General features: G+C 44.3%; 2 protein-coding genes across 2 annotated transcripts in view; one reads left to right on the top strand and one right to left on the bottom strand.

Moving 5' to 3' along the window:
- The window catches only part of MGLL (monoglyceride lipase), an 83,125-nt gene extending 79,634 nt beyond the window's left edge, over nt 1–3,491 (bottom strand). The window contains exons 1-2 of the mRNA XM_062636808.1: nt 3,375–3,491; nt 3,143–3,272 (exon numbers count right to left, since the gene is read on the bottom strand). Of these exons, the coding sequence (XP_062492792.1) occupies nt 3,143–3,161 (19 nt within the window). The 5' untranslated portion in view covers nt 3,162–3,272; nt 3,375–3,491. The remainder of the gene's footprint in view (nt 1–3,142; nt 3,273–3,374) is intronic.
- KBTBD12 (kelch repeat and BTB domain containing 12) overlaps nt 1–15,427 on the top strand; it is a 32,941-nt gene extending 17,514 nt beyond the window's left edge. The window contains exons 5-6 of the mRNA XM_062636783.1: nt 3,392–3,589; nt 14,849–15,427. Coding sequence (XP_062492767.1) covers nt 3,392–3,589; nt 14,849–15,018 — 368 coding nt within the window. The 3' untranslated portion in view covers nt 15,019–15,427. The remainder of the gene's footprint in view (nt 1–3,391; nt 3,590–14,848) is intronic.
- The last annotated feature ends 2,793 nt before the right edge of the window (nt 15,428–18,220 follow it).

The following is an 18,220-nucleotide window of genomic DNA, read 5'->3' as shown; positions in this document are numbered from 1 at the left end:
GTCTCCCCTTGCCCTCCTAATGCTTTTGGAAACCTGAATGAAGCAGCCAGTGGGACAGGATGATCTGGAGTCCTGAGGGATGCAGCACAAAGCAGTCGGGATTGTCTGACACAGCAAGTTTCTTTCTATCTGCCAACTTGAAGCCTCACGTGGTATTCACGCTGTGCGTGATGGATGGCGGTGTTAACATGAGGTGCCTCCACTCTGCTGCAGATGTGAGTTGATTTAGAGTTGAGATTTTTGTGTTTCTTCCTGATTTGTGTATTCAGCTCTTGGGGAAGAGGCCTGAGACATCAGCCTCCACAGGGGAATAAAAGTGTTGTCTCACAGCAGTATTTCTCAACTACTGCAGCTTGGGAGCACAGCGAAGCAGAATCTAATATCCTCAGATTCCTTTGTTAGCAATATTTCAGGGTTAGCATTGCGTTGGAGAGGAGATCAGAATTCTTAATTTCTTAGTTTTCAGAGTAGTGTTTTTCCAAGCTTGAAAATGAAACTTTTCTCCCCTCCGATTTTCCTTCTGACTTCCTATTGGCTGAGAACCTGGCTTTGCCCCTGTTGTAAATTGCACACGAAATTGGATTCATCTGAAACAACTGTGGAGGGTGTAAATGAAAGGGAGATATCTTGGAGCTTCAGGTTTGCCTGTGATAATGGCAGCATTAAAGGAGGTTGCATTTAAGCTGCTTAAACTATCCAGTGACTATTCCACAAACACTTTGAAACGTGGCAGCTCATGAACTTGGCAGAAGATGTTCCAATAGGTCATGAAAAAATTACTTCTCAACTTGCTTCTTTTCATACATTAAAAGTGTTGGGGTGAGATCCCTGTATTGGCAGCTGAGTATCTCCATGAACTGGCAATTGGGAACGTATTGGAGGAAGTCACTACCTGTGCTGCATTGTACCTGATTATTTCTGTTCTTTCTGAAGTTACCATCCTCCGTAGCTGCTCAATTTAGAACCAGGCAATAAAAATACACCAAGAAATAAACAGTGATTATGGCTTTATAGGAGTTCTGGGGCATTTTGTCCACTTGAAATAGTGAGACAATCAGCAAAGCTGTTTCTGTTTGACATGCATTCCCTAACTGGTACCGTTTCGTCCTCTGACTGCACAAGATGCTTTCTTATTCTTCATATGAAGAGTTTTCTTAGGGGTGAGTGCATGTTCCTCGTGGTGTACAGCAACACCTGGGCTAATGTAAAATAGGATGGCTTGATAACCAGCAACAGCCTGTCTTTGGCACCACAGAACTGTCTTTTGAACAATCAAATTCATCTGTTGGGAGCTTTGGTATTATTGGTTCCCAGTTAAAACTGCCCGAGTATCATTTTCTACATTACACTGCACTGGGTAGAGTGCCCACACCCTGGCAGCAAACTGCCTTGCTGTGATTTTACCAAAGATGTTGTGGAATCAGAAAGGTTGTGATAAGCAATATATTGCCTTCTCAGTCAGAAACTCTGATTAGCCCTTTAAAATGTCTTGGTTAATTTAGGGGAATTCAAGGGCAGTCTCCTGTCCTGAAAGGGGCATCTCTCTTACAGCCCATTAAGGAGTGGTGGAGAACACTGCCTAGAAGAGGATAGCGCTCCTGGCATAAACAGTAATGGTTAAAGTCTGAGTGCAATACAATAACTAATAGGTCTAGATCTGAATGTTATTCTTGTTTCTAAACAGTCGTAAGGAATAGTTTAGTGAGAGTTTGCTGCAAGAAAGGCTCAGCATGGGGATGCACACAGCTCCCTTTTGGCCATGGAAATGATTAGCATAATTCCCTGAGCACAACTATTGCTCTCCTCAGTTCTCTGAGGAGAATCCAACCTCAAAGGAGGAGCCCATAAGAGCAAATGCTGCTTAGCTGGGGGTGTTGAGCTAGTAATGAGAACTTGTTTAAGTACCCACAGGAGAACCTAATGCAAACTGCTAGGACCTTGCTGGTAGGTATTAGGGCAAGTAAAGAATTGCTGTGCATGGAAAAGGAGCTGGAAACCAAACCCAGTGAAGGTTTTGAGGTTCAAATATTGAACTGAACCAAATGCTGTTAACTTCAGCGGGAGGAAAGCTTCCTGCTGGTGATAATGGACAGCGAATTTGCTTCTGGTTTTTTATGCTCTGATGCAGGGATAACTGCTTTTATTTTTACCCAACTCTAAAACACAGATCAGGAATACAGTGATGGCAAATCTGGAGCATTGTGGTCCACATTTACATGCAGTTGCCTCTTGCAAATACCTCTGGAGAATGCAGATAAGGTTGAAGAAATACAGCCCATATTAGAAGGTAGATGGAAATCCCCATGCAAGTAAAGCCTGTAGCACCAGGGGCTCATTTATCTTGCAGATCAGCCTCACAGCACGAAGGGCAATAGATTTTAAAGCAGCTGCACCGGCCTTACAGAGGTTACACTTGCAGCTCTTCCATTTGTATATGAAAAGGCATAATTACATGCCATATAATGCATTTTAGATTTGCACAAGTGAGAGCTCCTACACGCGTATCTGGGAAGCAAAGCTCCATGTGGAAACTGCTTGTGTGTTGCAGTCATTTTAGATCTAAAAGTGGTCACACACACATGCACAAAAGAACTGCTTCAGCAAGCCAGCAGTGCTCATTACAGGGTATTGTGTCCATTCTTGTTAATTCTTGAGAAGCAGGGGCTGTGAATTCCAAAGCTGGATTTGATCACAGGAAAGGATTTGGAAAGGCAGCATTCACACTGATTCCAGTGTGAGGTGCTTTCAGCGTTCACTGAGATCTCAGGTGTGCCTGCAGCCTGTTGCGGGGTGTCCCAGCAAATGAAACCTGGGATCTGTTTTAATCCTGCCCACAGACTTTGAGCATCCTGATTCACCCTTCAGCAGCAGGGCTCCTCACAAGTAACTCAGCTGTTGTTCCTGCACATTGGATGGGTTTGTTTCTGGAAGCCGATTTCCCTTCAGAAATGGGGGTAATCATTTTTCTTTTATTGAAGGCAAGTAAGGAACAAACACAGGTGGTTGTTGGGTGAAATCCACTATCAGTACTTAGAAAATATGTTTTGATCCATTGCAAGTAAATGCTAAAGCAATTTGTCCAGCACCCAGAACAAGTGGTCATGCAGTTTCTCCTATATAGGTAGAGAACAAGACAAAATACCTTTGCATTTTGAAGACATGTTGCTTGCCCTTCCTTTGGTACAAGGCTTCAGCGAGGATCTTGCTTCGATGCCTGTAGATAACGTGCAGCACCTTCTGCTTTGAGTTTACTTTCTCACAAGCTTCTGGAGCTGCAAAAGGGAAAAGGAAGGGAGGGAGATGAGGACATGCACACAGAAGTGATGCTGCCAGCAATGTCTCTTTCAGCAGAGCCTGGGACCACTGTATTTGACCTGTGTGTCTTTTGCAGGAGGAATCGGATGCCTCGGTCGCGACAGAGGACAGACGCGGAAATGCCTTGATGCAGTGGAGATTTATAACCCTGATGGAGACTTCTGGAGGGATGGACCTCCAATGCCGTATCCCCTCCTCTCCTTACGGACAAACTCCACCAGTGCTGGCGCCGTGGAAGGGAAGCTCTACCTCTGTGGAGGATTTCATGGAGCAGGTACTAAGATGAGTCTGATGTTCTCTGTGTAGCTGGAATCGGTGCCACTGCACACACACTGACCTGATGACCGATCAACCCTGTCAGGTGGCACTGGCATGCACTGGAACGCCAGAGCTGATTCAGCCCTTTGGACTCCCAGCTCCCAGTGTCAATATGAATTGTGTTCTGTTTGCCCTTTGCCTTTTTCCTTAACAGAACATGAAAAATTAAGGATGTTTCTGGTCTGCACTAAACCGCTACAGCCTCATTAGAATTCTGCTGGATTTACATCCAGAGCTACTGAGATCAGGAGCTTAGTGTGGTATAGACATTAAACAACTTTGGTATATTTGTTGAAGATTAAGGTGCTATCCATCTGTCCTTAAACAAGCTATCTGGCTTTGCCTGTTTACTTACATGCTTTTCTAGATCTGTGTTGAAAAAGCTTGTGTATTCAATGAGTACTTCAGGTAGGGAACTAAACTTGTGTATTTAATGAGTACTTCAGGTAGGGAACTGAGATACAAAGAGACAAAAATTCCAGATCTGGTGAGTTGTAAGTAATCCTACCCCCATGGCCACCTTTCTTCTTGTAAGTCTTCTTCCTTCTGGCTGTTCTTAGCTCTATGTGAATCTCCAGTACTGCTAACCAGTATTTCTTTCATCATAAATGCAAAGAGTCTCAAAACAGGCACACTTAAGCTCCTCTGGTGTCACCCCAATTTCCTTTCTAGAAGAACGCAGCAATACAGATGCATTATCCACTGCTAATAAATGTCATGTCAGGTTCATTGTTGTCCACATGGCATCACTTTGTGATGTGCTCTTCGCACTACACCGACCCAGTTGTGCAGGCTGACTTGTACAACAAACCCTAAAGCTGCTGTTACTTTGATGATTTTCATCTAGTTCACAACTTGCCTTCCCTCTCTCTTCATGTGCTACTCTTTGAGGAAGCCGCTTCCTGGAAGCATTCGTATGGCAGCTCTCTAACAAGCATGTTCTTCTGATGGAAGTTCTGTGACCTCAGGGCTATTATGGCTATGACACATCGCTGTGTTTCCATAGCAAACACTCTGTCATCGTATTTGTCTCTTTCTCAGCAGCACTACAAGAAATGCTCAGGTTAGTGGGTACAGATCTCAACAGGCTGCTCAGGGCAGTGTTGGAGTCACCATCCCTGGAGGGATTTGAAAGCTGTATAGGTGGTGCTTAGGGACATGGTTTAGTGGTGGAGCTGTCAGTGCTGGGTGAACGGTTGGCCTTGATGACCTTGAACATCTTTTCCAACCTAAAGAACTCTACGATCATTTGCACTGGCAAATGAAGCAATTTCAGTCAGGATGACTAACAGATCAGCATGAGGTTTTCTGCACAAAGAACCTTCAGAGCAATAAAAACACACGCTGCAAAATCCCACCACGTGCTGTCACTGAGTCATGACTGAAGAGTGGTAGTGCTGGGAGAGGTTGAAAGTGCCCCTCTGTATTTCAAGACAGCCATCTCCTGTCTAACATATCTCCTGTACGTTTATATAATGCTAGCTCAATGGGGTCCCCATTCACGATGGTACTAGTGCGCTCTATATAATTATGTATAGAAATCCACTGCCCTAAAAGTGTTATTTAGATTGGAAAACAAGAACTCAAAGTTGGAAAATGCCAGTTTTGTGGTTACCTGTGCAACCCGAATTCTGACCCCCTACATGTGCATTTTGTATACCAGTGAAGAAATGGTATGTAATTGTGTGGTTACACATTGTTATGATCCATTAACAGGGGAGCCAAAATAAGATTCTCACTGTCAACTGTAATGATTCAGATGTATTCGCATGCTTGAGGAGTTGAGAGGAAGCTGTGCCTTAATGACAGACTTCTTAATGTGGCTTTCAAGTTATTAAAGCAAAAAGGCTTTCTAAATCTTTATGGCAATACATTTCTAGCTACCATCATCAAGAAAAAGATGGCTGGAGTCCACATGCTGGACCTAAAGAGGTTCTCTGGCTGCGTCTATCCCTGGTCCTGTGCTCTCTGCATCCTGAAAGAGCTCTCCAAAGCTGATCTGTTCTTTGGGGGTGAAGGGTGGACAGAGAGAGCGTATTTATTATCATGAAGGCCAGGTTGGATGGGGCTTGGAGCATCCTGCTCTAGTGGAAGCTGTCCCTGCCCATGGAAGCGGTTGGGACTGGATGAGGTTTAACGTCCCTTCCAAACCCAAACCGTTCCATGATTTCTGCCATAGGGGAACTTGGAAAGAATGGCTTGACTCTGCTCTTCCACAATTACAGCTGCTCAGCAGCTTCAGGATATTCCTGGAACAGCATGTGCTGCTGCTTCATAGCAGATAGGGTTATTTTGGAATGTGCTTGTTTGGTTTTAGTCTTTTGGGTTTCTTGGCATGTCCCTTTGGGTTTTGTGTGGGACGCAGACAAGAGGATATTCCAGTTTTACAAAGCATTGTAATTTAGTTTCAACCAAGAGGAGGTTTTGGAACAAGCCCGAAGCCCAGCTGTAACCTCTGGGGTTTCTGCCTGCTGAAGGGCTGCTGGAAGCGTTGAAGAATGAGTGCTTCTCAAAAGAAGAAAATAAGCCAAAATCACTGCTGCAGTGGGCAGTCTTAGCCAATGGATATAAGGGCCTGGCACCAGCTCCATGTGTGCTATAGATCCGAGTCTCAACTTGCCTTTGCGTTTGTTTAAACCCGCCCTTGATCCAGCAGCATGAATGCTGACCTCCTAAGGACATTGTTGCACCTTAATTTTACTTATATGTGCCATGCTCTCTATGCCTTTCTGCACAAGTATTGGCCTGAATGGTTTATTAGAGACCGGAGATGCTGCACACAAACATAAAGCTGAAAAGCAGCTGTCAACTGCTCAAAGGGCCTTCAATTTGGATGAATAGATGAGTACTGCTTGGCTACATACCGAGTCCTATGTGACACTTGAAAGCCTGTGATGGCAGGATTCCCACCCCATATATATTGCCTCTCACAAATCCTTGTCTGCTTAAAGGAGGACAAGTGGTACAGCCCCAACAGCATCCTCAGGAGCAGAGGAAGAGAAGCTGCAGCTACTTAAAGTCTCCATGGGGAAGTCAGCTGAGGGCAGTAATGCAGAGCACAGCCTCTCTAAAGGATGCCTGGGCTCCAAAGTGTGTCCAAGCTTCTTCTGATCTACAAGGAATGCTGCCCAGTGTTGAGCTCTGTTGGTAAACACAGTCTGTAAGACTGCCCCTGCTGAGAATTCCTCAAGTTTAGGAGCTTGCTCAAAGCCTGGCCATGAAAGAGGAAAGGGGATTAGCTCAGCTGAAGTTTAGACACTTATCTGGGCTGCCTACACTAAGACCATAGTGACCCCAGGCTCCCTGCAGCACATGGAGAAGCAGAGGCACTGCCAGAAGGAGATTCAGGTCCTTGGTGCTTTGTACCTGCTCTGAAAGACCTGAAGGCAATTCAGAACCCTGAGGACCTCCCTTGTCTCCTAATGCTGTGTGTTTCGATCAGGAAATGCGGGATTCTAACCTGACTTTACCGAAGGCAAACACGTAATGAGCTTGGTGTCTATGGTTGGGTGGGAGAACCCACTCTGAGACCTCTGTGTTGTATCACTAGCTGACAAATGTTCTTATGATCACGATAAGTACCCAAAAAAATAACTTCTGTTTGTTTTGAATTTGTTTCCCCAGCAAAACCTGCAGAAGTTCATCTGTTTGCCTGTAGTTTATGAATTGGCTCCTTTTCCATGAAACCATTAAGGCAAATAGGAACCATTAATTTGCTTGTCCCTGACAATCAGCTCCAGCTCTCTACTGTTAGAATACAGTGCTGTTTCCTGCTGTAACTATGGGTTTTAAACCAGCCAGTGCAGCCTGACTGTATAATGTTCCCACTGACATGGCCTATTTCCTTTGCCTTTCCCTAATACTAACCCTGCCCCTTGCACAGGCTGACAGCTATTAATTAACACTGCCCAGTGCAGTGCAGAAGCATCCTCATTAGTGTTCCTCCCTGAAGGAGGGGGGGAGCAGCTCTTCAGGTATGCAGCATCACATGTGCTTGGAAAACGCCTGCCAGCTCAGGTTCCCTTTCTTTTTGACTGCTTCTGAGTGTTATAAATACCTTTTTTTCTGGTGAAAATAATGAAGGCAAGGCTGTGTGCCTGACTGCTGGGACTGTGTCATCTGCTGTCAGCTTGAGGAGGCACGTGTTGGTTGATTTTGTGTTGTTACTGCACTAAAGTGGATCTTGTAGCCTGTTTTGGGGGGCTGCAGGTTGTACCTTTGTTTAGTTTCTGATCGTAGATGTTGGTCCAGCTGCCTGTTTCACAGATTTGAATTAATAAATCCAAATACAGAGTTGATTGGGTTTTTTAATGTGATGCATCCTGGCCTGTATCAGTGCTGCTGTGACCAGAAGGACCAGGGCAGTGATTGTCCCCCTGTGCTGGGCACTGGCGAGGCTGCACCTCAAATCCTGTGTTCAGCTGTGGGTCCCTCACTACAAGAGAGACATTGAGGTGCTGGAGTGGGGCCAGTGAAGGGCAATGGAGCTGGTGCAGGGCCTGGAGCACAAGTGTGATAGGGAATGGCTGAGGGACCTGGGGGGCTCAGTCTCGAGAAGAGAAGGCTCAGGGGGACCTTATTGCTCCCTACAACTGCCTGACAGGAGGATGGAGCCAGGAGGGGACTGGTCTCTGCTCCCACCTCAATGCAAAATAGGAAATGCTTAGCAGGTATGCAGTAGGCAACACATTGCTTAAAGTCTAATGATTTTGTCAGCTAATGGCACTTGATGTAGAGCTGTCTTTCTCTGCATTGGAAATTTTGCCATACCCCTCCAAATGTGGTTTATAGCAGAGAAGATAAATGTACTGCTTCCCTACTGTATGTGTTGAGAAACTCGGTGCTGTGTTTAGCATCATGTGTGGGACCAGGGCTGCTCAACACCATTTCTGTTATTTAGTGCTTTATAACACCAAGCAGAACTTAACTTTTTATTTAAGGGGTGTTACAGTCAGAGGAAGGGGAAAAGGAAGAAATATCATTGAACTTGGCATACAACAATCTCCATTTTGTGTTTGCGACTGATAGCCAAGACAGGGGATAGTGACACTGGGTCCTACAAGCTATGTCGTTCTATATCTACAAATGAGATATTTATTTACCCTATATTCGTTTTCTCTTCCTTCTCATTTGCATAAACATCCTCATTTCCATAAACTGCAATCCATACATTGTAATAGAGCGGCACTGCTTGGGGCAGTGCAGAACTGTGTAGTAATTACTGTATTCCAGCTGAGCTAATGAGTTTGTATCTCCACGCCATCCCCTCCTGACAGTGGACTAGCTTAATAGTTATTTATTTTGACTAATCTCCCAGAAAGGCTGCTCCCTCTAGTCTCCTCCATTATGTGATTTAGATGGCGAATCATTCTAATGCTTGTTTTTTATTATAGTGGTTATGGAACATTACTGGAATCAAATTAAATTTAGCCATATTAAGGAGTCTGGCACAGTAAATACTGCACTTGTGAAGTTTGGGGGTTGAAGGATTGGAACAAAACCTGTTTCTCCAGCACCTTCCCATGTTCCCAGCTAAATAAAGCAGAGGAGCAAACCCCGGGCTGCCTATCTGCAGCACTGTTTGTTTGCCTCTGTTAACATTTACCGGGCAGCAATGAATAACTGAAGTTCTCCTGCCCACAATTGTTACCATTTGGATAAATACCCCCATGAAAGGAAGGGTTCAGGGGCCCTGTGTTTAGCTCTGCCGCATCTCTCCAGCCCACAGAATGCTACCTGACCTTTTGCCTAATTCTCCTCCAGTGGGAGAGAGCAGGAGAGACCTTCCTGGGAAGGGCAGCCCATTTACCCTGCTCATTAGCCAGAGCCTTGCTGATGGCAGTAAGTCCAGTGCAGGTCAGGGAATTGATGGGGTCTGAAGCAAGCATCTGCTTCAGCAAGCATCTGCTTGCTTGGTCCATGTTCAATGTGCTGTGTGACAGCACTGGGTTAGCAATTCAGTCCTGCTGCTTATGAAGGCTCGTGGTTTATAAAGGGTTAATGAGTGATTAATTGATATTTCTATACATTCTAATTAATTGCTGAAGAGGTCAGCAGGTTGTTTAGAAACATGGCTTGTAGCCATGTATGACATCAGAACTGCCTGTCATGCGCATAGTCCAAACATGCTTTAAATCCTTTATTAATAATGTATTAACCCATTGCAAGGCATTTAGAAGCAGTATCTCAGGATGGGTCATTTTTACTCTGATCTTCTCAGTTCTTACTTGCATGAACGGTGTGTTGACTCCAAGAGACTGATCCTGCTGCGGTGATCTGTGATCCTGCTGTCACCTGCAGCACAAGCAGGGTCAGTGCTTGTCAGATTATGTCTGAATGGGGTCATCCCTATGAACAACAGGCAAAATCAGTCCCAAGAAAAACAGCTGAAGTAACTGAATTAGAGGTTCCTTCCTGTAGACCTCCCATTCTTTTATATATATATATTAACTATATAAATATAATTAACAATTAATATATAATTAATATATTAATTTTAATATATATTGATTTGTGAGTGAATGGGTGGATCATGAAACCATGGTCCTGAGCAATGACACAGCAGAACACGAGGACAGAGGTCCTGGCTATGAGAGTCAATCTCTTACCTTACTCCATGCAGGTGCTCTGAAAACAGTAAGCTACCACAGTTGTAAATCCAAGCCTCAACCTGCCTCCCAGCTTTCGCTGTGCCTGGGATACACCGCCTTGACACTTAGCATCGTGAAGGCTGGCCAGCATGTTAAACAGCCAGGGCAGGTTCCCTCTCCTGTGTATTCTCTGCCTGCTCCTGCCCACAGGCACAGATGATGGATGTACTCGCTGTGTGATGCTAGCAGGGCTGGTGGAGCGAGGGGGCAGCTCACACACACAAATGGGACCGAAGGCCACAGACTTGATGAACTTATCCTTTTTCCTACTGCAAATGAGGAGGCAGGACATCTGGTGGTAATGATCTAAATGCGCTTTTAGCTCATCGCAGCACAAATGTGAATTCCCAAGTCACCTAACTCCATATCATGTAATTATGAAAGCAGCTATTAGTGGCAAGACAGATAAGTAGCAGAGGCCAGTCCCATATGCTTAAAATCATTCTCTGGTACAGATAATGGTGTGCAAAATCCAGTACAAACCAGCAACAGCAGCTGAACTGCTTCAAGGCAGCTCTTGGGTGGCCTTTGGGGGACAAGAACTGGGGAAGCCAGTGCAAGAAGCATCTGAATATACAGTGTGGGGACTGTTGAGGAGCTGGAAAACACCTTGTGATGTCCTGGTCCTTTTTTTTTCCATGGGAAAAGCAGAGCAGGCAGCTAGCAGTTCAACCACCTCAGGTTTGGTGTCTTTTATAAGCTGATTGATGGTGGAAGAAGATAGAGCCAGATTTAACTCCAGTGAACTAAAATTCAGCATGCCTGTATTTGAGTTCAGTGCTCTGGACACTAAACAAGCTATAGCAGAGTTGGATTTATTTGTATTGGCTTACAAACCTAATAGCTGCATGGTTAATAGTCCTGGATGACTTATAGATTTCCTACCTGTTAAGTATGTTGCTTAATTCTTTAGCATCTGCCCCCCTTTAACCCTCCCAACCCCGAATCTAATAATTGTATCTGAATGTTTGGTTCCAAATAAAAGAGAGAAAGCACAGTCAAAAAAAGCCCAAAAGTGGTAATAAATGTTCACGTGGGAAGCTGTTCCTCTACCCTCCAAACCACAACTGGAATGCAGTTAAAATATAAAGCCAAAAAAGCAGATCAAGTATTTGTTGCCTGCAGTCGTAGTGGGGTCTTTCCAAGAATGGTTCACACTGATTTATGGTCAATCCTGATTCAAATGGCAGGAGAAAACTTGCAGCATGGAATGAAGTCTGGCCATGTTTGGGGAGTGAATCATAAACCCTTTAGGGAAAGCAGGGTTGTGTGTATGTGCAGGCAGTCACTCAGTGCAAATCCAGCATTTTGCTGCGGGTTTTCTGCACATTCAAGGAATAATTTCATACAAAAAAAAAAGAACTTTGGGAAAATGTTTTGTTTAGAGAGAATATATATGATAGAATATAATTTGGAATATAATAGAGAATTTACAGGTTAGGCTCATTTTGCCTTCAGCCTGCTATATACTTGTGTATATGAAATACAATCTTAGCATTTATAAATTAAACACTTTCAGGTATAACTCCAGTTCTTTCACTGGGAAAAGATGGTTTGTAAGCTCGGTGTTAGCCTTCAGTCTGCACTTGTACATTGAAGAGGCATAACTCTGCCAAAAGAGATCTGGCTTTCTTTTAACATACCACAATTTCCCATGGGGATAAACTTAGGCTGGAATTCACGTTCCCTACACTGCTCTAGCCTTATCCTTGCCTGAAGAAGAGTAAACCAGATTATTAGAAACAGTTGTATTGCTTGAAAACGTTCTGTATTAGGATTAGGTTTGTAGTGCCCGAGTGATTCTAACATAAAGTGGTTTAATGCCCTTGCAGGAAAACATAGTGTGAAGGCTCCTTAAAACTTCTCATGATCAAACAAGGAGGTGCACAAAAATGCTGCCTTGATTTGTAGGGGAAAATGAAAGCCTTTGGAAAGGAGGGAAATGCTTTCATTAGCTGAGGTGGCTGTCTGGCAAGTGATGCAGAATAATGCCATGCATGACAGGGGGTTCTGAGGGCTGGCTTTTTAAGCAGGTAATCTGTGTAATTCTTGTTGTAGATGTGACGTTATTCTCCTGTACAAAACTGGCTGCTAAGATATTGCCTTAGAAAAAACAAATAAAGGCGATTGAATAGGTTGAACCAATGAGCCAGAATATGGAATTCTTTGTGTCTTCCACCTGAAAACTGTTTATTGGGGTGAAAGCCCAAATCCAGCGTTACAGCCTGGAATCAAAGATGGTGTTCCCTTTGAAAATATTACCCGTTCTAGTGTCCTAACCAAGAAAGGGACTAGGAAAAAGGCTTCAGGATTGAGGTCCTTTGACTCATTTCTCTTTAAAAAAGAAAGGGGGATGTAATTGGGATCTGTTTTTTTTCCTGGAGGATGCCTATTTTGAGCAGTGCTTTTCCTCACATGAACTTTCTCATCCAAAGGGTGCTGCCTCCTTTCATGTTCAACAAGACAAGACGAGAGAAATGATTGCTTCTCTTATTCCAGCAACATCCTCCCATTATCTCCCAAGGGTTAGGCACTAACTAGGGTTAGTTTCCATGTGCTCAGAAGCAGAATTTGTAGCATGGAACAAACCCAGTTTCAACATCCCACAGAAAAGGGAAACCAGGGACATGAAAGGTTGGGAGTCACTAAGGTCAGGAAAAAACACAGCAAGGCTTTAAGGAAGGGTTGTTGAACCTGCCTTTTAATGTTTTAATTATGATCTCTTCCTTGTCAAGTGTTGCAATCACCCACAGAAGGTCTCAGTTCCAGCTCTGGATGTTTTTTTTTCTCCTCTGATTGTCTTGTTTTTGTCATCATCCATGCCAAAGAAAATCCAGGCGTCAAAATTCATTGCGCAAAGGAGATGATCTGATAGCCAATACATGACTGGAGCCTCCCATGTCACAGCTTAGGTCTGTTTGTGCCTCTGTGTTTGCCTCTTTGGAGAAACCTGTTCACTCTCAGGATCAAACAGAAATCAGCTCTTTGCTGGCACTGGCACATGGTATTTGTCTGCAGCTTCAGTCAGACCTCCTCTCCTCACATGGAACTGCACTGTTAGTATTGTGCTGTCTCCCCTCTTGGGTGGGTGCAGCCTTCCCATGTTTTATTATTACTATTATTCTTATCCTTTATAAGCAAGCCATCATGACCGTTGTTTTACACTCTATGAGCAGCAGAAAGAAATGGGACAAGGACTGTTTAGATCAAGGTAAATCCTGAAATCATGGGACCTAAACCACAACAGCACTACCTTAGGGGTACTAAACCCTCAGGGTGGCTGTCCTCTGGAGGAGTGTGTGCTCTGTGGTTCCAGCATCAGAAGCGGTGTATGCTGCTGGGTGCTCTGTATTTCATTCTTTTCCTCCTCTTCAGTCCTTTGCCGTTTGTTCCACAGGACAGTGTCCAAAGGAGATGCAGTCCACAGATATGAAGGATAGGATTGGTGGTTGTTTTGGTTTTTAAAGAAGCTTTCTAAAAGGGATAGTTGAATGGGAACCAGTGAAGTTCAGCCTATCACCACTCTTGTGATATCCCTGGATTCATAAATCAGTGCTGAGTATTCAATGTTTCTTGCTCTGATGGTTCTTATCCTGGTACCTGTGATGTGTCAGGGCTTTGGAAGTCTCAGAGACCTGTCTTTTAATACAACCTGTCCAGAAATTCATCAGAAGGAAGCTGACAGCAAAGCATGTGCGTGTCCTTAGCTCAAAGTAAGAAAAGCTTAGATTAAGCTTACTTGCTGTGAGAAAGCAGCTTCAAGATTAAAAGGGAGCAGAAACGAAAAGCACTCTTAGACACCTTTTATTTTTAGGAGAGAACTTGGCTTTGAGTAACAAGTGTTGGAGAGTTCAGGACTTTTGTTAGCAAAGAAAGATTTTGTGTTTGTGTGAGTTTAATATAGCACTGCTGCTTGACAGCTATGGCTCTGCTGCATGGTGAGTCTTTTTTTGTTAGTCTCAGTAAAACGACGCTTGTCTTGAGCTTGGCTGTGATTTAAGGGTGTTCTTTTAACCTGACTGTTCATGACAAATTCCTCAGCACTTCAGCTAAAGGGCATTTGAAGCCCTGGAGGTTTCTTTCTGTCTTTATTTCTTCCCAAATCACAGGATGTCCAGACTTCGCACACAAGCCATAGTATTGGAGTGCTTCCAGCAGCCTGAGAGCTGTGCTTTACTTGGGGAAAACAAAAGGCAACATGCTGCACATAGGCATACTCATTAACAATAGGCAATACTCTGCCTTTAGAATATGAGCTTTTGACAACTGGTTGCACAATGAAATGCCACCTGCATACTCGTACCAGGATGGAGCACTTGATGCTTTTGTCCCTGCAGCTGCACCTGAAGCCGGAGTATGAGGACCGAACGCACTGTGCAGATCTCCATCTGCACTGTTTCATTCAAGTTTACATCTCACATGTCCTTTGAACGGTGTAGCTGCTCCTACCACAGAAACTCCCTTTTCATTGCCACCTTGCAGAGCAGTCATCGTAACTGCACAAACCTCTTTGGTCCAGCTTGACTTGACTCCTGATTTCTGCCGTTGTTGCTTCTGTTTTTCAGCTCGTCATGAAGTTATCACCAAAGAGATCCTCGAGCTGGATCCCTGGGAGAACCAGTGGAATGTGGTGGCCGTCAATGCCCTCATGCACGACAGCTATGACGTTTGCCTGGTGGCGCGGCTGAACCCACGGGATCTTATTCCTCCTCCCCCAGATTTACTGGACCAGTAAAGCTCAGTGACCCCAGGTTCTGCAGACACTGAAGGATTTGGAGAGGCAAGCACTGCGTTGGCTGTGGGTGACAGCCAAGTCCCTCGGAGAGGAACTGGTGACACACTTACGGACCCAGTTGCCTTTGAGCTGATGATGCCCAATTTGCTAGTTCTGGTACTCTGGACAAGTTGTAACAAGCATGAACTTGAGTGGTACGAATCAGTGACCGGTTCCTAAGGTCTTAACCACTCAGGTTGCTAAACACCGTTGTGGGCGTAAGATCAAGGGGCAAACTCTGCTTTTAAATGTCTTTAAGCATAATCAGTAGAAAGCTCTTCCAATTGACTGTCCAATATTGGAAACTCTGTTGAACTCTTCTTGTTACCGCAAGGGGAAGAGAATCTTGTTCTATTTTCTCTATGGAGCTCTCAGCTCCGGAGTTAAGTGTTTCCTTGTGAAACCACGGTTCGACTATTTTGCTTCTTTTGCTTTTAAGGAAGAATATTTTAAAAGCTTAGTTTTGTCTTTGGTCTCTGCTCTGTGGCCTGTTCCTGACAACTCAAATCCTCTTGCAGCTTAGAGACTGAGTGAATTTACTGGATTCCGCTCTCTGAAAGACAGGCTACTTGGAATAGCCCAGTGGGAAAAGGGGGGCTTTTCTAGGCTTCCATCAGTCATATTTGACCAGATACATGGAACACAGACTCCTCTATTAAATGTTTATTCCAGTAGTGTGCTGGCTGTTTCTTTCCCACTTCATAGGTTTTGCTTTTTAGACTGATCTTTAATGAGCTGGATGGAAGGAAAGGATGTATCCTGGAATGTCTGTCTTGATAACAGAGGACAGTGATTGCATATGGTTTATCCACTGGCCTTGCTTGAGCTGTGGTGAGCAGCAATAGGTTTTCATGCATCGAGCATCGCTGTTCCTGCTGCCCACAGGTTTTAATGGTTAGCAGGGAATCTGCTATGTCTGCCTCTCTGTTCCTGCCCAAGTCCAAACATGTAGCGCTATATGTCAAGCAGGGAATTGTTTTCTTCTGGGTTATATATCCAGAACAGGGGCATTAACTCCATAGTTTTGTGGGGCCCCAGTGTAGTTTGTGGGTTACCCTTGGGGTGACTACAATTTCTAAAGCAATACTTGGAAATGAAAGCTTGCCTGAGGAAGAAGCAGAGAGCATGCTTATTGAGAGGGATAGAGCTTAGCCAAAATCCTCCTGAGAGTATATGAATACTGTATGTCTGATATGTCCATGGGTAGTCTCACATTGCTGGGAAAGTCCTTAAGAGTCTTAATTTCCTCTATTACAAATCCTGATGCTAAAGAAAAACATTAGGGAATAGGCATTCTCCAAGCTTTTGAGTTCCACTGAAACAACAGTTCAGCCCCATTCTGTGTGAGCAGTAGTTAGCTGAGCGTTTAATCAAGGCAGTCTTTATGATCCATGATTCTAGTATGCAAACAGCACCCACTAGTTAACTGAATGGGGGGAATATTAAGCAAGCCTTCAGTCGATATGCTGAAGTGCATCACTAGTTGCCAAATATGAAGAAAGATGTTGGAGAGGTAGATGGCCATGCGGCACATGGGAGTAAAGCAAGAAATGAAATGCTTGCTTTTATATATTTCATCATTAAAAAAGCTAATTGAAGCTTTTCATTTTATCCCCAGCTAATGTCTTATTTCAAAGTTGTCCATGTATGACTGATTTTCATAAGGATCCCTGTAGAGCTCTCATCTCTGTTTTCATGCACGTGGTGTTAGGAAGTGCCCACGTATGTCAAGCCTCAGGTGTCTGACTACCAGCCCTCAGGTATCACTGCTGTGATTGCCTGTGGCTCAGTCCCTGCCCATGCCAGGCGCACACACACACATACAACTTATGGGGCAGTCTCTGTATCATGTTCCAGCTCTATTATGCCACTCAGCCTTGATTCACCACCAGAAAATTGCCTTGGTGCACACAGAGCTGTCACTCCAGCACTCCCAAATGTGCTCCAGGTAAGATGCTTAGAGGGAATCAAAACTGAGAGGCTGGCAATGGGGATGAGAGGAGCTCCCAGGATGCCATAGCACGCAGTAGAGGCAATGTGGGATGGAATGATCCTCCCCATCTCTTCTTGAAATGTGTGATAAGATGCTCTATTTCCTGAAAAGCAAATGCCGGAGTAGTTATTTTTACTATATATTAAAATATATTCAAGAAGATCTATATTGTTTTTCTGCTGATCTGGATGACAACGACATTCTTTTAATAAGCTGTTTATCGAGTGATTGCTGTCTTAGCTGCAGTGATGGTCTGTTCCCAGGCTGCCCTCCTCATGGATTATGTAGCTCCTGTGAAGATGGGTTTCATGAATCACAATGCTTTGAATCACCAGGGCAGGACTGCAGTTACTCCTCTGCAAATTTCTGTGGCTCTCCCTCCAGCTTCTGAGTGGACTCCAGCTTCGGCTTCAAAGCAAAGCTTTTTCACCCCCAGTTGTGCTCAGCTGGAATCAGTCCGTTTGCAATTTCCCATCATTTGATGTGCTGAGGTTGAAAGCAAAGGAAATACTGGAAAATGGGTAAAATATACATGGAATGATTTACTAATGACCTTTGATTGCAGCCACAGTGAAGGCCAGGCCAGAGCGGAGAGAAGCAGCATGGAGCAGAGCTGTGGCTCCAGACAGCCTGGCCTGCCCCAGCAAGGAAACGACCTTCAAATGAGATGCATGTGAGTGTTCCAGGATGTGTGCTCTGTGTGTTCTATATGCATGTGTATAGCATCATTTTTAGAAGTTCTTCACTGACAGCAATAAAAGGGTTTCTTTAACACATACCTGGTAACTCTGTCTTCTGCATAACTCATTGAAGTACTTCAAAACGTGGTGGTCTTTAAATATATGGAACTATTCCAAGCCTCAAGTCAAAAAGAACCTTAAATTCCTTGCTGTGCTAAGGAAGAACTGGGGAAATATTCTAGTTCTCACCTATGTCTCCTTCCTCCTCCAACTTTCTGCTAGTTGCAGTGACTCCCTTAGAAGCTCAAAGTCCTCTTGGAAGCTTTGTGCAAGCCTTTCTGTTTCTCTTCCCCTAACCCTGTTTCTGACCTGCCCTTAAACTTCTTTTTCCTCTTCGTTTCCCCAGCAGATGGGAGCAGCAACTCTGTCCTCACCAGGCTCCAGACTTCAGAAACCTATGGTACCAGCAACAAATCAGCTTCGAAGGACA

Source organism: Pezoporus occidentalis, unplaced genomic scaffold (genome assembly GCF_034315485.1).
Source record: "Pezoporus occidentalis ecotype Australia unplaced genomic scaffold, CSIRO_AGI_Poc_V1 ctg114, whole genome shotgun sequence".
Lineage (NCBI taxonomy): Eukaryota > Metazoa > Chordata > Aves > Psittaciformes > Psittacidae > Pezoporus > Pezoporus occidentalis.
The sequence above is the reverse complement of the archived record's forward strand: the minus strand, read 5'-3'. Positions and strand labels throughout refer to the sequence as shown.